Source organism: Lathamus discolor, chromosome 8 (genome assembly GCF_037157495.1).
Source record: "Lathamus discolor isolate bLatDis1 chromosome 8, bLatDis1.hap1, whole genome shotgun sequence".
Taxonomy (NCBI): domain Eukaryota; kingdom Metazoa; phylum Chordata; class Aves; order Psittaciformes; family Psittacidae; genus Lathamus; species Lathamus discolor.
In genome coordinates this window covers 9,204,765-9,222,641 of record NC_088891.1, presented here as the reverse complement: position 1 = coordinate 9,222,641, position 17,877 = coordinate 9,204,765, and the positions used below count along the sequence as shown (strand labels likewise).

Here is a 17,877-nt window from a genome sequence, read left to right as displayed (position 1 = left end):
CTCTAAAACAGTGACTTGCACAGCCATGTAGTTTTTAATCTTTTGTTAACAAGTAATACCACACGCTCCTCAAATGACCGAGAAGTAGTTATTTGATTTAGGACTCTCTCAAATTATAAGCAGCCCACAGTTAATTTAAACAGTGTATGTTGCATCTTTTCCTCAATGAAGATTAATGTTACTCTAGCCACGGGGCTATGTAAGAAGGAAATATTTGTGCAACAGCAATTCTTAACACTTTCCCCAGATTGATTTATGAGCTTGTTTTCAACTTTCTGGGCACCCATAAATGATGTCTTTAGACTTCTGAGGGAATACTGACATCCAGTAATTTATGACTGGATAAAAGCAAGTGTGTTGAGGGAAGATTATTTGTCTCTTGACCCTAACTGAGTGGGCAAGATTGAATAAATGAGTTTGCGGAAACAAAGCTCAGCTTAAAGATTTGAAGTCAATACAGAAAACAAAATAAAACCCCACAAAACAACAACAAAACCCCCCATACAACCAAACAAATAAAATCCCAAAAGCCGCAAAATCAAAATCCTCCTCCTCCCCTCAAAACCCAAGACAAAACCAAAAAGCCAGACAGCAGGTAAAGCAATAAAGATTAAATGTGCCTGTGTGCTCCAGGCCCATAGGAGAAATCATGCCCATAGGAAGCTGGAGCTACTGAAATAAAGTATTGATTTTCTGCTGAAAGAACTGTAAGTATAAAAGGACAATTAATTTTTAAATGAAGGTAACGGTCATATTATTGCTCTCTGGATATAGAAAGAAGCTCATCTGTCTATATCTATCTGCAACATTTGACTCTGTGTTCAGAGGCAGTGAAATTTTAATCAAAACTAGATGGTTAAGAACATTAGAGTATGATAAGGTGTCCTCTTTTATAGATTTGAACTTCAAAGTGAAGGTGAGTACATTTGACACACACAGCACATACCTGAAGCAGCACTTCACATTCCTTCTCTGTCATTGACCTCTACTCCCTTGCCTGAGCAACACCATGTCCTGCTGGGATTTGGGGTCATTTTTGGCTTGTTCTTCTCTCCAGCCTTCACACCCTACATCTTCAAACTCCTTTCATACCAGCATCAGAGAGCAACCAGTTCTTCAGGCATCCTGAAAGCAACTAGGCAGTTTCTTACCATCCCACAGCATGAATTACTACAGGCTCCTCTCCTCTGGCTTTGATAAATGTCTTTTCCCAGTGCCTGTCACTTGGTCAGCACCCAAATCCCCTTCAAAGATGGGAAAGGAGTCCTGCAGAGGCCGTCTACAAAGTAAACCTCACTGTCCTGCTGGTAACTCAAGGTGCTGGGTGCCTGGCATTGGGTCCCCAGACATTACCTCCCTCACCATGTGCTCTCCAGGCCAGATACTCTCTTGTCTTCACACTTAGACTGTAAGTTAAGTTCCCTAGAACAGTTGTGGTCATTTTGGTCTATTGCTCATAAAGACCTCAGCATGGTGGATATGGTCCATGGCAATGTCCTAATGACTGTATAGCAGTGCATAAAAGGAAGGTTCTGAGCAACTGTTCTGTGAATTGATGAGTGGTGCTGCTCAGCAGGAGTTCTGGACTCTGGGCCACAAGAAATTTGAGTGTTAACAAAAGCAAGTGGGGAAATGGGTTTGTCATCCAGCAAGTTTTAAGAGTTTTCCTGGTTGAGATTGTTTTGTGTGCATGTAAAAAAGAATCTTAAATCAGACCGAAAATATCCAAATAATTAAATGTTTAATAATTAAATGTTAAGGGTGGTGAGGCACTGGAATGGTTTGTCCAAGGAAGTTGTGAATGCTCCATCCCTGGCAGTGTTTAAGGCCAGGTTGGACAGAGCCTTGGGTGGCATGGTTTAGTGTGAGGTGTCCCTGCCCATGGCAGGGGGGTTGGAACTGGATGATCTTAAGGTCCTTTCCAACCCTACCTATTCTATGCTTCTATGTTTCTAAGTTCCAGTATATCAGTTCAGATCAATAGCTTTCAATTCTGGCCACTTTCCTCTGACAGGTTAAAAAAATCCAAAAGGTAACTACTTATGCAGACTCCTAAGCAGTATCAATTCAGACCTGGTTGCTACTTCACTATAAATTAAAAATGGGGGGTTTGCTTGTTTAAGAAGAAATAAAGGTATGATAGCTTTGGCCTCAAGCATCACTCATTGTATCATAAATGTTCTTGTGGGTAATGTCTGACAAATCCATCTTGTGTATGACTGCATCCGATTGCCTCAGGCTGCCACTGGAGCAATTCCAACTGCTTAATGAATCCGTAACGCCCACATCCTGCATGATGAGCAATTGTGACTTTTCTGTTTCCAGAACACACCGGTGAGGAGAACTGCTTCCAGGTCTGGGTGGACGTGAACCTGAGTGGAGCCTGGACGCCGTTAAAGCCACACTAACTAACCAAACTTCTAAATTATGACTACAGTAAGGATTTTAACTCCACAATGCTGCTATGCTGGGATGTGACAGGCTTCCTACCCAGGTCTGGAAGGTAGGGATCTGCTTGCATATATGAAATCTCATAGTTTCCCTTCCCTCCCTCCCTGCATATATGTCATTTGGGAAAAGCAGTATGGAAGAAAATGCTTTGAAATATGTCCTATGGGTTGGGATGAGTGGAAACATAACTAACCAGCATAGAAACTGGTATGGTTTAGACCAGCTCTCTGCAATATATGTGGTACATTATTACCTTATATTTAAAGTGACAGTGCCAAGATTGCCAGGTCTGGAAATAAACCCCATGTCTTTTACAGTATTTTGAATAGGTAAGAATGATTGCAAAATACAGCTACACCAATGAGCACAAACGTTACACAGAGTCTGTGACAGAGCTGGTATACTAAAGAGGATGCCAACATCTCTCTGTCTGCTTGTGCACATAGGGTCACAAAAAAAAGAAAATATATCCTCTCTTCTTTGGCAATCCCTCATGAAAAGAGGTCTGGGAAACATGAAACAAAACAGCAGAGCTAAGACCAAATGCTCAGGAGAGATTATTCATTGAGGTACCAGAGTTCCTTATCCCAAGGCCATTGTCCCCGACTGTTCTTGCACATGACTGCCAGGCTGCAGGGTTTCCTGACTGCTAGAATGACCAGAGAAGAACAAGTCAGGAGGACCAGGGCATCAGAACTAGGTGATGCTGACCCCCCTGAAGAGATACAGCTGCTGCCTGATCCTGACCCTCTGTGATCCACAAAGGAGCAAGGGCGCAGAGTCACTTTTGGTACTGAATTACACTGCCTACCATTAGCCAGCACAGCTTCATCCCTTGGATGGTGAGTGTGCCTGCAGCACCCATCTGTTGTCACAGGAGTTAAAGGGGGAGAGACTGTATTGAAACACCCAGGATTTACAGATTTACTCAGGACCGCTAAACTCACTAATAGTTTGAACCAGGGATTACCCTTCTGCATCTGTTGGCCTTGTTTAAACCACATTATGTTTTCAACAAATCTGAAGAAATTGAAAGAAAAATGCAATTATACAGTTTGGTAGTGGCAAGCTGGGGGAAAAAAAAAAGTAATTTTCTGCAATTCAGCTATTCAGAGAAAAGTTGATCATTCAAGTGTGAAACTTCATAATTGTTCCTGCTAACCTTTTTCCCCCCTATGTACATATGCTGTCAACATCAGCTGTGCTAGTAAATAAGAGCAAAGCATCCAGCCAACCAGTCTGTAGCCAGGGTGAGAGTTATTTGCAATAGCACTGATGGATTTCACAGGCTAGACTATTATCTGCAAATCCATTCTGCTAACGTACACAGCACATCCCCCCAGTGGCTTAGACAGATGATAGGATGTGCAGGCAGAGCCTCCTCCAGTACAGACCAACTCTGCTTCAACCTGTAAGACACTTGGACACCCCGTTTCAAGCCTGACTGTACCACTGGGCACCAAGAAAGTGAAACGGGAGGTTGAGACTGGCCAAGGAAATGGCAAATAAACAGAGCAAGATATCCAGCTGTTACAGAGATGGAAGACCACAAGTACCCTATAGACGGTGGGGAGCAGCATGTAGCTGCTCTACTCTCCCTCACTCACATATGGGGGCACATCATTGCCATGTAGAAGCCCCAGCTGTCTGTGCTGGGAGACGTAAGACATATTGGATATTCACATGGGAACAAGCTTGTTTCCTTCCCTATGCACTGGGGTATCTGCAGGCAGATCCCTATCTGCAGTGGTGCTAATGGGTTTTTAGGAAATAATACTCAAACAGCATGTTCACGATAAAACCAGAGAGCTAGGCTTTCTCAAGAGGAACCAGTCCTGGTGAATACATGCAAATAACTCCTTTCGCATTTGGGGACCACCTCTTGCTGTTCCCCAGATGCCTGATCTAGAACAGTGGTGCATTCCAGCAATAACTAATTTGGAGACAACTGCCTCAGACACAACCCCATTCCAACACCTAGAGCTGTTCAGTGCCAGTAACTGTCTATACACTGCCAAGCCCAATGAAACTGGATAACTGCAGTAACTAACTGTGCAGAACACCACCAAATGCATTCCGACACCTAATCCACCGTGCTGCCCAGGTGAGCACGAGCATTATGTTGGTGCGGCTCTGACAAGCTGGACCTAAAGAGGAGGTTTCCCCTCTGACAGTGCTGGTGCACAAACAGATTCAAATGAGCAGTCAAGCCATGAGCAAGGAGAGAATATGGAAAGCCAGACCCAAGTGACAGGTTCTCTATCAATAATGACTTAATGCAGAATAGCAGGCAGCATAGAAATGTTAGAGTTTACTGGGAGAGTAGGAAAAGGGAAGATGTGATTTGTACCACCTCATACATGCAGCTTTTTGGAAAAACTTATTTATATTCCCACTGAAAGTGCTAACTTTTTAGTAAAACAGATCAACTTAAACATGAAATCATTAGATTCAAGCTGTGACTGCAATTTCCTGTGCAAGCTACAGCTCAGATGACAAGCTTTCGCTCTGCTCTTTGGGTAAAGCTTTCTGCCTGGCATATCCTTGCCATAACATGCTTTCTTCTTCCTGTAGGAGAGGGGGCTGCATGACACCTCGGGTGTTTTACAGGAAACATCCTGGGGGCAGAGGCAAACAGAAGGATGCGGCACTTGAACCACAGCTCCTGTGAGATTGTGATGACATTTAGAAGAGAAATATCTCCAAGGGATGGATCTTTACTTGAAACCTCTGAGCAATTTCTCAGCAAATGATTCATGTTCTACAGGGAAGAACCTTGGATTGAAAATGCAAGTTTTCATCAAAAAGCAGTGCTGGTAGAAATTACCAGGGGGTTCTGATATTCTTCAGGAGGTAGTTTAATGTGAAATAAGAAGGTACAACAGGCAGAACATCAGGGGGAAAAAAATCAGATCCACCCTCATTGGACCTTCGCAAGAGTTACTTCAGGAAGGACTGGGCTGCAGTAGGAGTTCAATAACTTTTTTCCCTTTGCTCCACAAAAAGAAAAAGCATCCACACTTAATACTCAGCCTTGCTGGCAGCCCTGACTTCAGTCTTCAAATTAGAAACTGTAAGATCTGTTGGCTGGTGAAATAGAGTAGTAATAATGTCTTCTGGAGATAACAGACCTCTGATCAGGTCTGGTGAGCACTACAAGCATTACGCCTCACTGATTTCTATAGAAGCCCATGCTTGCTGGTCCAGCCTATGGATGTGACTGGTAAACACATGCAATGTCTGCTTGGGTTTATTCGCTTTGTGTCACCAGCTTCTCTTGCATCTCCCCGCTGCAGGACCGGCTGTCACGGTAATCTCTGTCCTTCCAGGGAATTAAAAAACCTGCCGTCCTTGTGCTTAAAATAGACCCAAACCCAGCTGATTTGATACCTGCCCTGCAGCATCTAGGAGGTACTGAGATTGGAGAACAACCTGGAAAACAGTAAATTATGAGACAGAGGGGGAATTGTGAGCTTTGAAAAATACAATTGACAGGGCACAAGAGTTCAGGAGTCACTGGGATACCCACTCACAGCTGGCACAGCACGATGCTGCGAGAGCATGATGATCCAGCTAGATGTGAACCACTACTGCAATAGTCCTGCCAGCAGCATCAGCTCACTGGAAATGTAACAAAGAAAACTTGGCTGTCTAGATAAAACCAGTACCTGGGATTTCGTCGCTGCATTAATGGAGTTACAGACATCAACTGGACCATTTGACACCCAAGTTTCACCCAGTTCTCCCTATGGTTCAATATTTTTTCTTTCCCATCTCTCTTCTCCAAATGAAGGAGGGATCAGTCCTGACATTGATTAGTGCGTTTGATGTAACATTCTTGTTGTTTGTTTTAAAGAGGCATTCCATATCCCTGCTCTTTTACAGTAACAACCCTCAACACTTGCTCCTCCCACCTTGACCAAAGGTGGATGTCAGGAAAAGTTTCTCCCATCCTTGCGCAGTGACACAATTCCATGAGTCAGGTTAGTTCTGCTCCTTCAACGTCATCATACAAAGCAGTTTGTGTTAGCAGCTAATGAACTTGCCAGAGGCAAACTTGTAAGAGGCAGAAGGGAGTCAATCTCTGCTGGAGCCATTTTGGTTACGGATTCAGATAATGAGGTCAGAAGAGACCTTCAGCTATGCAGACATCTGCATCAAATAAGATAATCCTTGTACTAATCACATAATCACCTGTATCTCAATGGCTGTTAATACATACACTTAAAGATACTGCTCCTAAAAACATTCTATTGCCAGAAGAACCTGTGAGTACCAAAGATTAAATGTTATGGAAAATAAGTTTGCATAATTTTCACTTTGCTTTGTGCCAGTGAGAGACGGGGAATGTTTGGACAGAGAGGAAAATTGGGATAGAAACAGTCTGCTCTGCCATTTGTCTGCTCTTTCACACTAGAAAATAATTTTATGATTAGGAAATGCTGAGACAAGAAGAGCATCTATACCTCTTTCAAGAGATGATATTTCAAGTGGATAGTGTTCATTCACCGCTCTTTCTCTTTTCTTTGTTAACATCTCTTTTTATTGTCTAATATTTTAGCAAGTAGCATTCACAGGCTAAATTAAAGTGGAGATGAGATTTCTCCTATTCACAGCTCTCAGTTTCCTGAGCCAGGACATTTCCGGCACATCTATTTCCCTGCAAGGATAGATCACACAGATTTTCTGTTTCTAGTTCTACCCCCAAGTTTCCCCATATTCAGGAGCAGCCATCACTTCTGTCTGACACTGTGTTTGTTTTGCAGGTGGTCGATGATGTTAGGAGTAAATATAAACCCAGATGAAGAGTGGCATAAGAAATGGATGGACCAACCCCAGAGCCTGTGTATGTTGATGTGGACAAGGGACTGACATTGGCATGTTTCGTCTTCCTCTGCCTCTTCTTGATTGTGATGATTATTCGCTGTGCAAAAGTCATCATGGACCCTTACAGTGCCATCCCTACATCTACATGGGAGGAGCAGCATCTAGATGACTGAAAGGACTTCACTACACAGAGCCATGAAATGCTGCAGTCCAGGAGGCCTTTTCCCACTGGGAAGGCTAACACACAAACAGCCGTTTTCAGATATGCAAGGCAACAGCAATATCTCTAAGAGCACATAATGTAAATGATTCTTGCTCAACAGATCAGGATATCAGCAAGCCATTCTGGCAGCACAGTTTAATACTATGCAGTAATCCTCATTTTACTGAAAACAGTTATCATTGTAACTCAAGTAGCACAAGACTCTTCAGACTTTTCCTAATACATCTCTTAGTCTAGCACAGTTTGTCCTACTCTCAGTATCCCCCACAAATCCAGGATAACCATCAGAATTTGGAAAAGCAACAAGAACATTGTGTCTTCCCTGGAAATAGATTGCTTCAAGAATCTTCCTCAATCATTATATTTGTGTTTTGAAAAAGGTCCAGATTTTATAATTTTGTACCCCAGAGCATCACTAAGTTAGAAGTACTAAAGCATGTCTGGTTAAGGAGGGTTATACAGGCAGATTTATTCTCAATTCACTTGGTTCTGCACATACACTCCTTACCCCACTGCTGAGTTATTTCCAGTGATCAGGATATAGAAGCACTTGGACTACAGATCCCAAGGGGGTCATGGTCTACTGCTGTCCCTGTAGCATCACCTCACTCTCCTACTCATGCAAAAACTAAGCATATCATCTGCCATGGGTCCATGGTGATCTGACACCCAGATGTGTCAGATCACTTACTATGAGCTTGGTAGCCACCAGAAGTCCATGGAGTAGAGCTTGGACAGTGCTGGTTTCAACTATACAGAAATTGCTATGATTTTCAAAGAGAGATTCCACATACAACTCCATCCATCTTTTGTTTGAGGTGCACTTCAGTGGATGAGACACGAATAGAAAGACAAAGACAATAAGCTAAGGGACATTGCTCCTAGCTTTGTCACTCAGACTCCTCAGCATAACAGTTATAGTAATATACAATAATATACATTCTACCTCGGAGAAATTCAGCACCTTCAAAAGAAGAATTTTCCCACAAACATGTAAGGTGAATAGCTGTACATTTCCTCCTCTGTATTCATTAAGACATCCATTATGCAAGAAGGCATAAGTGAGCATGAGAGCTTTGGAAAATTAGTATCTACCTTATAAAGAGTGCTAATTGAGGAATTCTCGTGTCCTCTATTCCCTAAATTCTAAGGTTTGCACACAGCTGCCTTTATCAGTGTCTACACGTTTGGCTTACAGTATTGTAAAGAGTTGCTGAAGCAATACAGAGTAGGTACTGCAACCACAACAGCATCATGAGCAGACAAGACTTGAAAGCACAAATCTGCAAGAAGGGCATTTCACTGTTTCTCCTCGTCCTTACCATCCTACTTGACCTCTAGGTTCTTGCCATAAGACAACGCACAGTGGATGAGAAAGGTGGAAAAAAACAGGTTGTGGCAAGGAATCAGGATGTAGACTTCATAGGTTTCTATTCTCAGCTCTGACATGTTTCTTTGACAATTATGAAAGTCACTTCTTCATGTATCTCAGTCTACTGATGGGCAAAATGGGTACAACAATACTAGCTTGTCTCACCTTGTTTTGTCTGTCTCATGATGCCAGAAAGCACTTGGAGATCCTTAGGTAGGTATTGATTTACAACTCCTCCTGGTGAAACTAATGGGGAAGTTCTGATTTTTGTATACAGCAAGGGAAATTCACCCCGAGGAGAGGACCTGTCCACGCCTCCATTTACTCTCTCATTAAGATCGCAGTATTTGAGTCAAGCTACACAGCAGCTGATTTAGTTACCTATTCCACTGATTTCAGAGGACAGTCTTGATTTAAGGTGCTCAGCACTGTGATTACAGAGATTCCAAAATAACAGGCTATAAGGCATGTGAAGGTTTTTGTATGGATCCTTTGCACTGCACAATTTCTGCTAATCTCTGTTGTAGGAGATCCCATTCAGGAGGCAGGAGCTTTGATCCTGGCTTTAATCCTGCTACTCTCTAGCAAGAGACCTCTACCGCCTCCATTACCCACTGCAGATTGCTCAACAGGCAGTTAGTGTCTGCTAGCCAGTTAATCACCAGTAACTGAAGATTTTTTCAGGCATCAATGTTAATGTTCACCATACTTTGAGCAAACACATTGGTCTCTCTTAGTCATGAGTGTGTCTATCTGTACTGTAGGAATGGATGCCCTAGCTTAGAGAAGACTGCTTCTGTTCCCTGGGCTAAAGTTTAGAACCCAGTTGCTGTCATTAAGCCTTGTATCCCACCAGGGTACTGTGGGGCTACTTACAGAATAAACAAAACAAATGTATTTCCAGGCTAGAGACACTTTCAGTTTGCAGGTCATCTGGCCGCATTCACAGCCTATGCAGAACAAGAACAGAGCTTGTTATCACACCTCCCAAAGGCTGTCCTCCACCCAGTGCTTATCTGCATGCAGAACTCCTTGGCTTTGTCTGACACCACTGATAAGCCCCTGTTCAGCCAAGGACTTACACACGTGCTTAAGTTTAAGGCCCTGAGCAGGCTGCCTAACTACCCAGGAGCCAGGGTCAATCACATGCAGTGCCCTTGGCAGGGCAGGGGCAGCAATGCACAGTCCTTGTGGAGCAAAGCCTGTGTGAGAACAAAGGGTTACAGATGCTGGAGAAGCAAATTAACAGGCTTGCCACTTCCTTATTCTCTGCCCAGCCGTACAAACCGTTTTATGGATTCTCCTGAAAATCCTAACTGGAAGACCCCTATGGGTAACTGTCTTCTAATCAAAAGGCACTTGTCTTTCTGGCACAGCCCATGAAGTCCACCCTTCTGTGGACAAAAAAGTCTTCATAAACATCTACTGATTCATGTCCAGTCTTTTCACATGAGTGTGTAAATATCAATGCAATTGTTTTTATACAGGTAATGTAAATGCATTCTAATATCTGCCTTCCTCCAAGGGTTACAATCACACAACCTCACCACTCTTCAGCCAAAAGCAATACCAATCATCATGCTGAAAGCAGAAATTCTCCTTGAGTTTGGAGCTAAGACTTGCCCACCTGAGGTGCATCATAGCAGCTCCCACCTGATGCCAACCCCACAAGCCCATCCAGCAAAGCTGCACCCACAGCCAGTGGAAGGACTGTTTTAGCAGGGGCTGCATCACCAGGCTTGGTAGTAATTTCAGCTGCATGCAACAAGTGCCTCTGCTAGTTTTGGTTCTTTTTTAATCATTGCCATACTACCAGCAATTGCACTCAGAGGAAATAATTCAAACTTGTTGCAAATGTATTTATCTAAGACAATAAACAGCTTTGAATGGAAAACCATCTTCTTGTTTCTGTCGTAAAATACACCCACACCACAACAATATGATTTTCAATGAAGATATTCAATGAAGATATACATTACTGACAGCCTTCCTTGGAGGGTGAGAGCAGAGAACTGCTCCCTGCGTAGCAACACCACCACAGGCTGTCAGGAGCTCAGAACAGAGCTCCAGGTACATCAGCCCCTCCGCAGTGGCTATTTAAGGCTACTCCCTTGGTCAGGAAGAGCACTGAGCTGAGGTTCAGTTCAGTGGGGAACTGTAGCATGCTGTGTTTCAGCAATTCATTATCAGTAACAAATTGCATACCAAAAGAAACAGGGCCACTGAGACTGAAATCCCTCCTGCTAGCAACTGAAAATGAAGATCGTGGAGCATCTGTGGGGTCCCTTTGTAGAAGCCACAGAATATGGGATATGCTGAGTAAAAAGCACCCAGGGTATTCCTCCTCTTGAAAAAGATGAAGAGATAAATAGCTAATTCTTTCATCTTGTAAAAGGACTCTGTTGCCTGAAAACTGGGGGCTTCATATATATCTGCTTGTCTGTGCAGCGAACCCTCTGGCAGAAGGACCTTTGTGCCTGAAACCCAGTTTGCCACAAAGACAAAACCCCACTGATAAACTGTTAACTCTGTCCTAGTCAGAAGCAGAGGCTGGATTCCTTATGCTGTTTTCAGAGCAGCTGTCATGGCTAATGTAAGAGCACAGCTGAACTGAAGCCAGCAGTGGCTGAATTTGGGCAGACACCCTGGAGAACTGCAAACAGAAAGGTTACTTCTGAAAGAGACAGGGACTGATGCTACCGAGAGAACCACACAAGTGATGCTGCTGCACCCTGTGCTGTCCAAAGGTGCGTCCAGCTTGCTGGGTCATTACAAGTCCCAGTGCGTAACTGCAAATCACATTACTAGAGCTCAGAAGTAGAGTCAACACAGGACTGGATGAGGAAAATGCTGTTCTCAGACTCCAGCAGTTTCCACGTAGGAAGGCACACACAGGGAGGGTGGTGAGGACAGCAGACCTCAGATATCTAACTGATTCACTTTAGAAGCCAGTGCTTCAGGAAACTGAGTGACTGTATGAGAAATGAAGGCAGGAAATTACAAGACAGACCCAATTTAAACTTTTATAGAGCAAGACCGATGCTAATCCCCTGTGCTACCTAAAGCTTGCATGCAGTCCCCTCCTAACAGTGATAACAAAGCCTACAGAGCCTTGAGCTTCTCCACTCAAAGAGACCCAAGGACAGCAGCTACACCATGACCTGCATGTGGACTGTACACTACTGCTGAGGCAAGGAGTCATCCCAAAGGAGCAGCCATCCCTGTAGTTTTACATCTCTGAGGTCAACACGTCAATGCATGGAGTGACACCCATGCACCAGCTCCCCTGCTTTCCACCCAACCCAGCTCAGTGCTGGCCCATGGCAGTGCTGTGTCTGCACCAGCCGTCATCAGCACAGCAACACCATTGCAATGGCTTCAGCTGAGCAGCCATGGTGTGATAAACCTGCTAAATGCAGGATGGGAAATACAAATTCATCGTCTCCCCTTTCTTACCCTCTGTCTCTGACCTTGTCAGCCCATATCTGCCAGGCTTCAAACCACTCCTCTTAGCTGTCTTATGTCTCAGGTGATTTGAATTAAACCAAGGATATTAAAATCCCCAACTTTAACCATGTCTTAATACTGCAATGGGAGTTCTTGATTTCAGTCAAGAATTTTGCATTTGCACTTTCTTATTTTTGTAAAATATTTGTTTTCATTAAAAATGATTGATACCCTTTGGCTACCACCCCTTCCTGCAGACCAGGAGGAAAACACTGCTCACGCATACATTTCTAAAGCAATGCAGTCTTAGGTTTCTGGTTGCATTTATTCTCAGGGTTCAATTCAATCCACAGCGGGGTTAGGAAATGTTGAATGGTACACTCCTTAGTTACAGAGCTCCATGTTTCGTACTGGGACTTGTCCAGGCAGGTCCCAGAGGGGAAATCAGAAGTCAGTCAAAAATGTTCTAAGATTGCATGAAGTGTCCTGAAGCCATAAGGAAAGTGAAGTTTTGAGAAACACTTTATATTTAAGACTAATTGGATTTCTCAAAAAGCAGATGTATTGCCTCTGCAGAACAAATGGAGTGCCTAATAGGAGCAAGCGGGCAGTGAAGCTGGGCACCCCACTGGCCCCAGAAGCACCCCTAGAACAGGGTCCTGGGACACAGCAGCCACAAGGCACCCACTGTTCTGCAAGGCAGTGGATCTGCTTCCAATGGCCCTGAAACACATCTGCCCTGGATCCAGCACACAGCAAGGAGGGAGACAAGGAACCTTCCCTGTGCCTGCAGCTCCCAAGCGGTCACTTAATATTCACTGACAAAGGTGTGGATCCTACAAGCTGACCCAAAGGGTACTTGGATGTTACCAGGGACTCCTTTCCTACAGCATTGCCCTGATGCATTAACTGTGTCTACTCCCGGCTCTGGAAAAGCTGCCAATTAGATAACATGGAGCAAATAGAGTAAAAAAAATTAGGAAGCAGAGGTCTGTGATTTAAAATTTCATGGAAAACCAAACACACATGCAACAGAGAAAGCATCGAGGTGAAGATGTGCTTGGGAATGAGGGGCTGTATGGGAAGCAGGTCTGTATGGGGCAGCATGGTGTCAGTACCTCAGCACGTCCCTCACATACTTGCAAAGCCTTCAATCAATTTTAAAATACCTAAAATGGTCTCTTTTCTCACTAAAGAAGCAACCCTGTGGGCATCCTGAACAGAACCAGCAATCAAGCCTGAAGGACGGCCTCCTGCCTTACTGCTTAAAGGCAAAACCAATGTGAATATCCCGTAAGAGCTCTGTCCCTCTTAAAGTCACTATCTCAACCCCCAATAACTACTGGAAGAGCATTTTACTTTGAGTTATTACTGCCTGGTTAATGAAGGAATTATGAATATTGCTGACCCAAATGTTTTCATCAAAACTGATGCTTTTTCCTTGATACTGCATCCTTTTTCTAATTAGAATCTCTACAGAAAACTATTTCTGGTGAGGAATACCAGCATTTCAGACAGAAAATCCATTGTTTCCTTTAAACTCTGAAATGTGTTTTAGGGTGTTTTTTCCATTTTTTCTTTTTTGGTCTTTTTTTCCATTCCATTCTTTTGACACTTAATTATACACTATTACAAATTATACCCAGCTTTTTCATTACACACCAACCAGATAATGCTTCGATCTAGAAGAAAACACATCTCAAACAGTACCAGAGGCTGCCCTTAGTTTTCTTACCAGCAAAATAACAAAACCAGATGAAGCATCAGGCAGCATGATCCAGTGCATCTGCAGCCGCCCTGTGACAAGGCAGTACAACACAGGAGCACCTCCTCCATCCCTCCCAGACCTTGCATCCAGTGTTACTCACAGACAGGATCGCTGCACTCCAACACAGGTCACTGCTGACTTCTGTTGAGCATGAAACAAGAAGGGTTCTCCAGGCAAGCACAAGAGCTGTGGTTTCCATCTTGATGCACATTTACAATTCCCCTGGGCAGGAAAGCAGGATCTTTCCCCACCCAATGTTTCATGATTGTGAATGAGGCCTCCCAGGGAGCTGACACAGCAGAAAGGTGTTATTTTTCCTGCAGGCAGGAAGAATTCCAAGGAGGAATTTCTTCTCCTACACCCATGTCACAAGCCCAGGTGTAGAGGAAAAGGAACTCCAGGTTTGATTTTACTATTTTCTTTCTCATTTCTGCTGGAAGCCAGGCTATGAGCAAACTGAGGAAAACAGATCTAAATCAAATTGAACTTAATAACCTCTAGAAGCAGAGAGGGCCATGCTCAAATTCTAACTGCAGCAAAAGCTTTTGGAAGCAGAGGGGCATCTCTTGCAGAGAGGGCCAACCCAACTGAAATGACACTTCACAAGTAAACTTCCCTAAACACCAGCTCTACATGCAGAGCTGAGAGACCCCAAACTGCAGCACCCTCCTGACCCAAGAGCCTCACTTTTACATCCCTATTCAGCTCTACCCTTCCCCTGTAGACACCTTCCCCAAAACCAGTAGAGAGAGCTCCATAACCTTCAACTCAAAGGCCAAAGGTGCAAAGTGGAGGCAGCTGCCCCAGATGGGGTGGAATGAGCAGGAGGGGCCTAGAGCACCTGAGTGCTTCCCCGGTCCTGTGCTGGAAGCTGCAGTGCTGCTCACCCTAGGCAAGAGCAATGCTATTTGAAGGGCAGCGCTGCACGTTGCAGCATAGATAGAGCCTTCGTGTGCTCCTTGACACAGGGATAAGAATTAGTAGTGCTGGTGGCTCCAGCCTTGCTGTGTTGGGCAAGGGCAGCCTAGCTATGAGCTCTTCTCCCCATTGCCCACATGAAGCCTACAACCTTCTTCTGGGGGTGAAAAGAAAGTGGCCTTGGGCATAAAAAAAAAAACATTTATCTCTTTTTTTAGCATCTCCTGACTTTTTGGCCCTCATCCATGCAGCAGATGCCTCTGAGCTCTGTCCTGAACAAGGTTTTGGCCTTTCTCCAGCTCACCTCAGAAACCTGCTCTCAGGGATGTATCTGAGCTCCTTTCCAGAAAACCTCCACCTTCTGGGAACCCGAGACTTCTCCAGATGTTCCCAGGCTAAAGGAGCTCAGCTCTGCCACCTCACCCCCTCCCACCATCCCCATCATGGTACCAGGATGCTTGGCCATGCACTGGGGGTTGTGGTCCCAGAACAAGAAGCGTGGCCACCACAGATGCAGAGCCACCCTCCTCCCTCAGGGCTGAGGCTGCTCTGGGTTAGGAGCCAGCCTGAGGGTATTTGTGTCTGGGTGCCCCCATCCTGCCAGGTTTGGTTTGCAGCAGGGCTCAGCACCACTGACCTTCCTGCCTGTCTGAGCAAGGAGCCTGATTTCTTCTTGTTGGCAGCAATACAGCATCAGTTGGCTCTTTGGGAGAGGAACTCATTGCCTGTGTACAGGACTCACCTTTACCTTGCACAAAGCTAGGGAAGAGCCCTATGGATTTAACAGTTTCTGTAAGTATTCCTACACCCAGAAAGCACTGACACCGCAGTCCTTCCTGGCTGCAAAATATCTTGCATCAAGGTCAAAACCCAGGACTAATGACACCCTGCTCTGACACCAGCCCCTGGCTCTCTATGGGTGCACCCTCCTCCTCAGACACTGCATTTCCAACACATCAGATACAGCGAGGTGCAACATGGATGGTGCTTCTGCAAAGAAATTTCTCTACTGCATAAATGCTTTCTGCATCCTCCTGCTGCTGCCAGCAGTAAAGCCAGGCTCTGCTCAGAGCAACCGCGTGAGTTATTTCTAAATCCGAGAGGGAAGTTATCAACCTGTGGTCATCCTTTGAGATAAAAGATAGCACAAAGCATCCTATAAATTGACAGCAGAGTCAGAGTACATTAAGTAAATATCTGCCTATTTGCTCAGCTCCAAGTTTCCACAAGAGCCTGAAGGGGAAATAGCTTTTCCTTGATAAACAACCATGAGCCCCTCTTTTCCTGGCCAGGTCATCTCTCCTGGTGATAGTGGAACATCTTCGCTTTAAAATTTAAATTGATTTAGGGCTGATCCTCCAAGTATCATTCTTTAAAGGGACTATTGTTATTGCGCACTGGAAGAGAGCCCGTTTCAGCAAACATGCCCCATTAGCAGTGATTTATCTGCACTGCCACATTTTTCCATTAATCTTCATTTCAAATTCATTTTTTCTCCTGCACGGCCAAGAAGTTCACATTCCCGACTGCCACCAGGTGCTCCCCAGGATTACATCAAACACCCCCACGGCCCACAGCAGCAAAACTACCCGGCAAACCTTGGGAAGAGCAATAGGAAAGCAGCAGCTGCGCTCATACCGTTGTCGCTGCACGAAGCCGGCAGCCTCATCAGGCTCTTCACTTTGAGGACCAAGCAAATATTTAACAAGTTCCCCTTGCACTGTACCAGAGTTCATTATCCAGTCTCCTGAGCTCCTCCAGTCAGTAATATCCTCTAATTGATGTGATTTGGCACTTGGCCATAGTCAAATTGATTTGTAGACCAGCGGGAGGTGGCAGATGCCCTTTACACTTGAGAAAAGTGGCATGTGGCTTTGTTTACCACCTGCTGCAAGGGGATGCCACTGCAAGAGGTGCCTTTTAGGAGTGCAGGAAGCAGGTCTGCCTCCTTGGTGTCCTCTGACCACAGCCACTGTTAGGTGACAAGTTGTGACTGCTTGGGTATCACTCCAGCCATGAGGTTCACCCTCCCTCCTTGATCCCAGGGAAGCTGGTGCACAGGGTGAGAGAAATGGGGAATTCCCTTCTCCTAAAACTAGGGTTTTAGAGGTATCTCCATGGGGTATCTCCATGCCCTCCTCCGGGGGTGTGCTCCAACACAGGCTCCCCTCTCAGAGCTGGCATTGATCTTGGTTCTGGGGTACGGGGAGTTGTCTCTGCTTGAGTAAGGGCAGGAGGAGTAAGGACAACCCGCCTGCTCCCAGAGCAAGGGGAGGCTGCAGCCTGCTGGGGTTTGGTTCCAGGAACCGATCAGTGCTGCAGTGCAAGGGCTGAACTCCAAAGCCTGTGTAGGTTTTCTTTCCAAGATGCAGGAGTTTAGTGCTGAGCCTTCTTGGTCATCGTTAGTCGTTCGTAGGTGGGTTGCTTGGGTTTTTGGTACCATACAATTTCTGCTTTCACTGTTTTCAAAGGCTGTTGGTTTGTCCACTACTTTTTTGTTTTGCTTTCATGCTTTCAGTTACATTATCATGTGTGCAAATTGCTTTGTTACAAATTAATGTAGGGCATAGTCACGTTACTCTCTTTTACTCAAGATGCTCTATAATTTTTTAGCATTCGTATGCAACTTGGCTTCAAGATTTTACCTCCAGCATATTAATACTGCAACAAAAGGAAGTCAGCATGCAATCCCAGCTGTTATCATCAACCCAGTACTCTGAATATTTAAGTTTACTTGAAAGCCTCCTTTTACAATTACACAAAAAAACATTAATATAGTAGAAGAATTAAGAATCTCACTTTTCAATCATTTTATTCCAACGATTTAAAGCTACCATTGAAATCCTTTTCTTATCACACCAGAGAACCACA

The 17,877-nt window shown here is 44.6% G+C and overlaps 1 protein-coding gene across 2 annotated transcripts; it reads left to right on the top strand.

Annotated features, from left to right (window-relative positions):
* The first annotated feature begins 2,439 nt into the window (after positions 1-2,439).
* CTXND1 (cortexin domain containing 1) lies at positions 2,440-7,819 on the top strand. Of its 2 annotated transcripts, none has more exons than XM_065688627.1 (2): positions 2,440-2,503; positions 7,218-7,819. In XM_065688627.1, the coding sequence occupies exon 2, from the start codon at positions 7,272-7,274 to the stop codon at positions 7,449-7,451; it is 180 nt and encodes a 59-aa protein (XP_065544699.1). In that variant the 5' UTR covers positions 2,440-2,503; positions 7,218-7,271; the 3' UTR covers positions 7,452-7,819. The 2 variants fall into 2 exon arrangements, with proteins under 2 accessions (XP_065544699.1, XP_065544698.1); XM_065688626.1 differs by lacking the exon at positions 2,440-2,503 and adding an exon at positions 6,654-6,719.
* The last annotated feature ends 10,058 nt before the right edge of the window (positions 7,820-17,877 follow it).

Excerpts from the sequence above, each read along its gene's own strand:
- CTXND1 (XM_065688627.1), top strand. The coding sequence starts at position 7,272 with ATGGATGGACCAACCCCAGAGCCTGTGTATGTTGATGTGGACAAGGGA.